Source organism: Anguilla rostrata, chromosome 11, assembly GCF_018555375.3.
Source record: "Anguilla rostrata isolate EN2019 chromosome 11, ASM1855537v3, whole genome shotgun sequence".
Lineage (NCBI taxonomy): Eukaryota > Metazoa > Chordata > Actinopteri > Anguilliformes > Anguillidae > Anguilla > Anguilla rostrata.
In genome coordinates, this window is record NC_057943.1 from 21,531,486 (window position 1) to 21,540,365 (window position 8,880).

At 41.0% G+C, this 8,880-nt stretch overlaps 1 protein-coding gene across 1 annotated transcript; it reads left to right on the plus strand.

The window, feature by feature from the left end:
* The first annotated feature begins 4,438 nt into the window (after nucleotides 1–4,438).
* Nucleotides 4,439–8,564, plus strand: LOC135234281 (class E basic helix-loop-helix protein 40-like). Its single transcript, XM_064298730.1, has 5 exons — nucleotides 4,439–4,878; nucleotides 5,022–5,085; nucleotides 5,337–5,444; nucleotides 5,880–6,003; nucleotides 6,368–8,564. Exons 1-5 carry the CDS (start codon nucleotides 4,802–4,804, stop codon nucleotides 7,198–7,200), a joined length of 1,206 nt encoding a protein of 401 aa, XP_064154800.1. The 5' UTR covers nucleotides 4,439–4,801; the 3' UTR covers nucleotides 7,201–8,564.
* The last annotated feature ends 316 nt before the right edge of the window (nucleotides 8,565–8,880 follow it).

Sequence of the window (8,880 nt, forward strand, 5' to 3'; positions counted from 1 at the left end):
CACACAAAAATCAACAAAATGTCCATGCCGAAAATTATATATACATACATACATAGTCTTCATAAGTGCACATTCAATGACCATGATGCCCATGCATTAGCACAATATGTAAGGAAAAACAAAAGAGCAACTCTTCCTCGGGTGACTGAGAATATCAATGCAGGATGACATCAGACTGTGTCAGCAAGAACAGTCCATAAACAACTACATAGAGAGGGATATTATAGTAGGGTTGCAGTGCATAAACCCCTCATTACAAAGACAAATGCACATTTGAGAGTTCATTGGTGCAGAAACCATAGGCACAGGTCTACAGAGGTGTGGAAAAAAGTGATATGATCAGATGAGTCATCTGTCACTATGTTCTCGACAAGTGGGCGAGTGCATGGGTGGCGTATAGCAAGAGAATGGTACTGGCTTGAATGTTTGACCCCTACAGTGAGGGGGTCCGGTGACTCTGATATGCTGTGGGGGGCATTTTCCTGGCATGGTTTGGGTCCACTTGTTCCCATAGAGGGAAGGGTCACTGTTGGTCTCTTCCGAGATGACAATGCCCCCACCCACAGGGCACAAAGGGTCACTGAATGGTTTGATGAGTATAATAATGTTGTAAATCATATGCAATGGCCTTTGTAGCCACCAGATCTCAACCCAAGTAAGCACCTATGGGAGATTTTGGACCAACATGTTAGGCAGCGCTCTTTACCACCATCATCAAAACACCAATGACTTTTGTAAGAATGGTGTTCTATTCCTTCAGTATTCCAGAGACTTGTACGATCTATGCCAAAGCGCATTTAAGCAGTTCTGGCATATGTATGTATGTTTATATATATACACACATATACATATATATATATATACACTCACCAGCCACTTCATTAGGTGACAGGAGTGGCACCCGGTGTGGTCTTCTGCTGCTGTAACCCATCATCTTCAAGGTTTGACGTAGTGTGCGTTCAGAGATGCTCTTCTGCATACCTCAGTTGTAACGAGTGGTTATTTGAGTTACTGTTGCCTTTCTATCAGTTTGAACCAGTCTGGCCATTCTCCTCTGACCTCTGCCATCAACAAGGCATTTTTGCCCAGAGAACTGCCGCTCACTGGATATTTTCTCTTTTTCGGACCATTCTCTGTAAACCCTAGAGATGGTTGTGCGTGAAAATCCAAGTAGATCAGCAGTTTCTGAAATACTCAAACCAGCCCATCTGGCACCAACAACCATGCCATGTTCAAAGTCACTTAAATCACCTTTCTTCCCCATTCTGATGCTTGGTTTGAACTTCAGCAGATCGTCTTGACCATGTCTACATGCCTAAATGCATTGAGTTGCTGCCATGTGATTGGCTGATTAGATATTTGTGTTAATGGGTGCAGTTTACAGTTGAACAGGTGTACCTAATGAAGTGGCCGGTGAGTGTATATACATTTGTGTATATAATTGCACATATATAGTATATGGCAAAATTTCTAAAAAAAAATGCTGTTTATTTTATCTTCTGTTTTGTCCTTCCCTCAAACAGCTACCACTCAAGTGAAAATAATATATTTAAAAATACAGTTTATCATATTTCACATACATCCTAAATGTGCTGTCCAGAACAAATCACAATCAGTACAATGCAATTATAATTAAAAGTAAATTATGAAACTAATAAAACGCAATAGCCAATTAGTATTGGAGAAGGGTGATCGAAATTTATGAAGAAAAGTTGTATTTTATTAGGTTATATCCTGTGCCTCACTGAGGTTTTCGTGATTGATGTAAAAAAGAAGAACTATAGCCTACTGAATTCGAGGTATCATTATCCAAGTAGACAACTATCTTCACATGCTTATCAGGTAAAGCTACATTAATTTTAAATAGTATGAATGGGCTATGTAACGCCTTTACGTTTATTCTGCTTCTTCTCATCCCTGTACTGGATAACTAGAGCTACTGAAACGCCCCCCAGCTGGTGTTTCATATGCGCGTCATGGTGTTGCTAGGGTAACCCTTTTTGTGCTTTACTATGCCATGTCTCCCATTTTGCAACTATTCGTATATCTCGTTCCAGTACATTTATCATATATATTGTCTCTCGCAGATCTTAGTGATAAATTGTTTTATTCATCTGGGCGCGTCTTCTGGTCTGGGTCTCGTCTGTTTTTATGTATTGACTTAGTAGGATAAAATAATCCAGTTATATCATTTATTTATTCAATCACATGAGTGGTAACATTCATACCACATTATAAAGAGGGACTTTCCTTCGCAGATTTTCTGCATGCCAAATGATTATTTAATATACGTTACGACCGTGGTTAATTTATCCAATTAGTCCATATGTGGTTTTAAAAGGCGACTCATAAAAGAATGGTTAAAAGATTGAGGTTTAACGAATTTGCGCAAATAGCCAACTTGTGTCGGGTAAATCTAAGTTCTCACTTTAATTAATGCATGTTAATAATCCGCCGTCTGCTGGCCCCTGGATCGTCTTCCCCAGTCCAATCCACACAAGAGCACGTTATTTCTAAGTGCTGGCCATGCTGATGTCCACGGGCGGTGCTGGCAGAGCCGTCTCACGGTGCCGCGCGCTCAGAGAAGCCATGAGGAGATCAACGTGACTACTGGTGTAGCACAAAGCTATCAGCTGCAGACACATTGCTGAACAGGTGCACGTGGGAAAGCAGATGGAACCGGCACGAAGTAACATAGTAGCTGCACATAGCCTCCAAATGAGCAATGTAATATGTAGCTACTGTATTGCCTTACTCGCAATATTCTATCACCGGAGACGTTAACGCTCCATAATTACATTAGCTTCACGTTTTGTCAAACCTTTTCACGATACATTTTATTTAGTTAAATAGCACTGTCACCCCCCGGTGACTGTGGGACAGAGTGGCGGACATTTCATTATCTATGAATAAGTGTACAGTGCGATATAAACGTTTCATAATTAATTTCTCACTATCTAACGAAAGCGTTTAATAGGGCACCAATAACCTATGGCATAAAATTCAGAGGTATATTATTTTTCAAGACTTAGGCTATTTCAGAGCTGCCTTTTGCGTGTTTTGTTATCGTTTATGACGGGACTTGTCGGAACTTGAAAATGGGTAGATCTCTAAAAACCAGGTGCGCAGAATCAGAGAGGAGTTAGTTTCTAAACTAAATGGTAGTCGGACGTGGCACAAAACACGTCTCCCTGAACGACTGTGTCCAGTGCTGCAACATTTTTTAAATGGGAAAAAATAATAATAATAATAATAATAAGCTAACAATACATGTAAAAAATATGATTTCCTCGATTCTTCATTAATATTACGCCAATCAACTGCATTTTCAGCTTAAGTAGCACCAGTGTTGTATTTGTACTACGATGTTTTATAGCCATACAGACTTCAAATGCCATACAGCCATACAGACATCTTTTAAAAAGTGAGGTAGGCTAATCGTCCGAAAAGACTTAGGTTATTCGATGCCCATCGTGGCATTGTTTGATAATCATTGTTTAATGTTCGACACTTATGACCCAACCTAAACCGACATGCACACCTTAACATGTGAATTTGGGCAAAACTGCTGTGGCTTTATTTGTGTCTGTAGTCTTACAATTATATTAAAAATGTATATGTCAGTATCCAGAATATAGCATAAATAATGGAACAACCATAAAAAATACCTATACATACTGCATATTGCAAACCATGTACTCACTAGTCATGAAATTGCCTGCACACAAAAATTCACAATATTTTTAAAACCATGAAAGTGAACGTTAAGTAAAAGTGGCGATGTCCCTTAATTATTGCCATAAAATGGTAATGTCAAATAGTATTCCAAAATGGGGGTTCAAGCAATTGGTAGGCTACGTTACTCCCGTTAGGGTATAAATTAGACCTTGTGCCTAAAACGTTTAATAGGCTATTGTAGGTAAATTGAAACATGAAACTTGGAATTTCAAGTCATGTAGCACATCAAATCCGAATATTGAATCCAATATTGAATATATTTTCTGTATTATTTTTATTTTCATTTTACTTGCTTTGGAAATAAATCATTAGATTTAGAAATGCGCGGTTCATTTTTATTTTTATTTACAAATTCTGCGAACATACATAAACTGCCTATCTGCAATAATCGGCTTTTGTTCTTTTATATGTGTATCACGGTTTTAAATGTCGGAAAAATCTAATGTTCTAACTATTGCAGACTTTCATTTTTACAGAAGGTCTGCCCCACTTTGCAGAGCGCACGGTTGCTTGCACGTTCCACGGCTCCGGGTTATTATGTGTTGCTGTTGGCAGACTTGGAGCATGGTGGTACACGGGACTCGGCTCGCTTCTATGACGCGGGAGAGAGACTTTTGTAGATCCTCCTTAACGCCAGAAAATGGGCTGGTCTCAGTTGTGTTGAAAGCGCTGTCCAACACGTGAGGCTCATGTGACGGAGGTAGGTCAGTCTGTGAGCGAGAGTCACAGGGTTTATTTAACACGTAGCTCTATCCACCCTCACTCATACATTTAACCAAGACGGAGAGTCGGAACTACTGCTGGCTACGTCTGAATCGCGGGGTGGCAACGTCGTCTGCAGTCCTTGTCTTTGCTAAAATTATACTAAAGCCAAGAATGAAAATATAAAGCAACAGAAACAAAAGTGATTATTAACCTGGAGTTGGAATTAATACGAACAAGCGGCACCACGAGAGCATTTATTTGCTAAACTTATAAAACAGGAATATACTACTGTATATTCTGACTGTAGAAATCGGGGAAAATCTGCATACTTTATTTGGGATTGTTAAAGAAAAAGAAAATGGAAAGGATTACAAGTGCGCAACCACCTCCTTGTATGGCAAAACACCCGTCACTGGAGATCTCTGACATGCAAGCGTAAGTCACGTCCGGAACCTTTTGAATTAATGTTCTCCAAAACCATATTATATTGCGCATATACTCCACAGAATAACTATATTTTTGTTATACTTTCATTGCGCAAAAGTAATATTGTTGTTTCGCTGTTTTGTTTTTGCTAGGATGGACTTCCCTATGTACGTATACAAGCCCAGAAGAGGCGTGAAGCGCGGGGAGGACAGCAAGGTATCTTATCTTTTCACTTTTTGGTGTTCAGAATATAGTTGGGTGATGGATGTCTCTGTGTTTTCTTTGCAAACGTTGAAAAACATTGTATACATTCATGTGTAATAACTGTTAATGGTCTTTCGCATATGCCGACGTACGTGTACATAGCCTACTGTATTTACCGGGGCGGAGAATGTTCATCCTTGGAGTCCTTGGCTTTATTTTAGCAGACATTATATGTGCTGTGTATTATTTTGTTTTCCATCTAGGAAACTTACAAGCTGCCCCATCGACTGATCGAAAAGAAAAGGCGTGACAGAATAAACGAGTGCATCGCTCAACTAAAGGATTTATTGCCAGAGCACCTTAAACTTACAGTAAGTTTGATTTTGGTATTAAGGCAAAGTGTAGCGGAAAAGTGGTTTGAAGCGCCACCTGGTTGCTGTTGACGGGTAGTCGGCATTTTCCTTTAAGCAACTGACTGTACCGAAAAATTGTACTTTTTAAACTAATTCAATCGGAAGTAAAATAAAGCTAACATTAATACTAGTTTTAAGGTTTGGGTCGTAACGACATTTAATGGAATGGGGAAAAAAATTATGCATAGTTTTGATATGTCAAATTCTATAAAAATAGTGAGGAGGATCTGTGGAAATGTTTTTATTTTTAATTAGTTAATTCATTATTATTATTATTATTATTATTATTATTATTATTATTATTATTATTGCGGTTTGTGTATCTTGTGTTAAACTGCTACCGCTGTTACATAAGCAGTGTGTACGTGCTGATCAGAGGTCTTCCTGTTTTAGACGCTGGGCCATCTGGAGAAAGCTGTGGTTTTGGAGCTCACCCTCAAGCACGTGAAAACACTGACGGCTATGCTGGAACAACAGCAACAGAAAATCATGGCCTTGCAGAACGGCATGCAAATTGGTAAGGGAAAATTTCCGACTTCCGGATGAAACACAGATGTTTCCACAAAGCCTGACTTGCAATTTACGGAAAATGTTGTCTGTGGATTTAATACATTTGTATGCATGTCTTTACTTTAGTTTTATTATGAATTATTATAATTTATTGTATTATTTGTGGTATTGAGAATAATGATGTGCTACCTGCAAAAATAAATAAAATCATCAGTTCCATTCTTAATATGCATAATATATATATATATATATATATATATATATATATATATATATATATATTTAATTTAAGGATTAACCTCAGAAAGGTGAAGAGTTTCCTATTAAAATAGCTTGAAAATAAAAAAAACTGTTCTGTCCCTTCTCAACAGCTGAGCAGCCTTCTCCTAGCCCAGAGAACAGCGAGGAGATGTTTCGCTCAGGGTTTCACCTGTGTGTCAAGGAGGTCCTCCAGTACCTGGCCAATCAGGAGGGCGGTAGAGATGTGACACCCACCCACATGATCAGCCACCTGCACAAGGTGGCATCAGAGGTGCTGCAGGGCACTCCCAGCCCACGTGCCGAGAAGCCCGCCCACAAGGAGAAGCCAACCGGGCCAGTGCCCAAGGGGGCGGAGGGACACGGGAAGAACTGCGTGCCTGTCATCCAGAGGACTTACCCGCAGGCGGGCAGCGAGCAGAGCGGCAGCGACACAGACACTGACAGCGGCTACGGGGGCGAGCTGGAGAAGGGCGACTCCAAGGCCGAGCGGGCCGTCTACTACGGCGACGAGCGGCAGCTGAAGTACGCGCTGTCCGAGAGGATGGCAGGAGCCATCAAGCAGGAGGGCGACGAGCCGCGAGCCAAGCGCCTCCGAGCAGAGTCCTCGGAGGACGAGTCCCTGTCCGGCGTCGAGCCGATGGGGGGCCATCCCGGCTACATGGGCTACCAGTCGCCGCTCTGCGTGCCCTTCTACCTCATCCCTCCCGCAGCCGCCGCCTACCTGCCCATGCTGGAGAAGTGCTGGTACCCGGGGGGCATGCCCGTTTTATACCCGGGCCTCGGAGGGTCGGGGGCTGGCATCTCACTGGAGAAGCACCCTCAGTCCCTCATCATGTCCCCCAGAGTGGGCTCCCCTGTCGCTGCACCAACCCCCATGGACTCCCCAGCATTGCTCCAAGCTTTGAAGCAGGTGCCCCCATTAAACCTGGAAACCAAAGACTGATAACTTTTCTTTTCCATCCCCTTGAGTCCCTCGCTCTTAGAGTTTGTGCTGTCGAAGACTGCCTGCTGGCAAACCATGAAAGGTAGGAAGAGAACAGAGAGTAGAGGGTACCTGTGTTGTCCTTCAGCAGCTGGAGTGGACCCCCTGTAGCCACAGTATCCTAGTGAGAGAACACAGCTGTTAAAAGCACGCCTGGTCATCACCACTCTTCAACCCCGAAAGAAAGAGAGAGAAAGACACGGTGAACACTGAAAACTATGAGGGGCTGTCCATGTACTTTGAGAGCACCACAGAAAACCATGAAGGTGAAAGTTATGGGCATGGGCAAATTGAAAGTCCAAAAAAGAAAGTTGGTGAATTCAGGAGGTTCCTCTGCACATCTAGTTGATGTCAGAATCAAAGTTTTGAGTGTGATTTGTGCCCCCCAACCCCCAAACCCCACAGCAATCAGGACCTTCCCTTTGCATAAGCACGCCTCAGTTGAATGTAAATGGTTAAACCCTGTAGATGCTGCTTTTCTAAGTGTCTGCATGCTGTAGACTAAGTAATGGAGGGTGAGCTGGAGAATTCTCCTTGTTGTGCATGTAGCTGCTGAATAAAACAGATCTTACCCAGAAACCTGTTCACGCATAAAGTTCATGCCAACGTTCTTGTAAAGTCAGCCATGTGTCTGACTGTTGGCCAGAGCTATCACTGCAGATACACACCCTTTCCTATCTCGCTCATACGCCCACCACCAAAAAATACACCATAGACTTTTTCAAAGATTAGAGTTTCTTGTACACCTGGTTTTCATCTCTCTTGAAAATCAGGACAGTGGATAATGCATAATACATAGTGTTGAGATTAGAATTCATTACCATTTGTACAGATGGATTGTAACATTGTGAGAAAAGTGATGGATTCTCTTGTAATTATTTTGTTAATACTACTTGTACATCTCTATTTTTGATACGTGTCCTACAAATTCTGTACTACCATGCTGACTAGAAGGAGTTTTAAACAATTGTTCATTGTTTGCCGAGAGAACGTGTATATAGCACTGTTAGATCTTGCGTCATTCTCAAAATTCATCTCTGGTCAAATTAAACCTGTTCTTTATTCATGATGTTGCCTTGTGAAAGCTGATAAAACCTATATCAGACGTTTACTAAATGTATTTGTATGAATACTGGAATATAAAGTCAAGAGAGAAAAGTGAATGTAACGTTTTAAACAGAGGATTAGTTTTGTACAGGAAGAGGTACATGGGATTTTATATTTTGGGACCTACCAGAAAGTTGTTTGTTGTACATATTTTGTCTATAAATGTTGATATACATTATATAAGCATAATAATAAACTATTTTTTTTCCTGTGGAAAACTGGCCTGCTTCATTCTTGGTCAAGAGAGAAGACTTGAGTGAAAAGTAGTCTTACTGTATTGAATTCACTTACAGGACATCAGCACATCCAATGGAACACTTACATAATCCATACATCTGTTCCTCTGTAAGCCTGTTGAGAACATGGAATTGGATTTCACCTGTCAGTAGTAACCGATATATAAATCTACTGACGCAAGCACGAGCAATTCCATTAATTTGTTTTTGTTTTTGTCATTTAAATCATCGAATCATTTTTAATGTGGGGTTATTTCGTGTTTTATGTCAGGCCCCCCTTGCAAAAGATATTTAGATC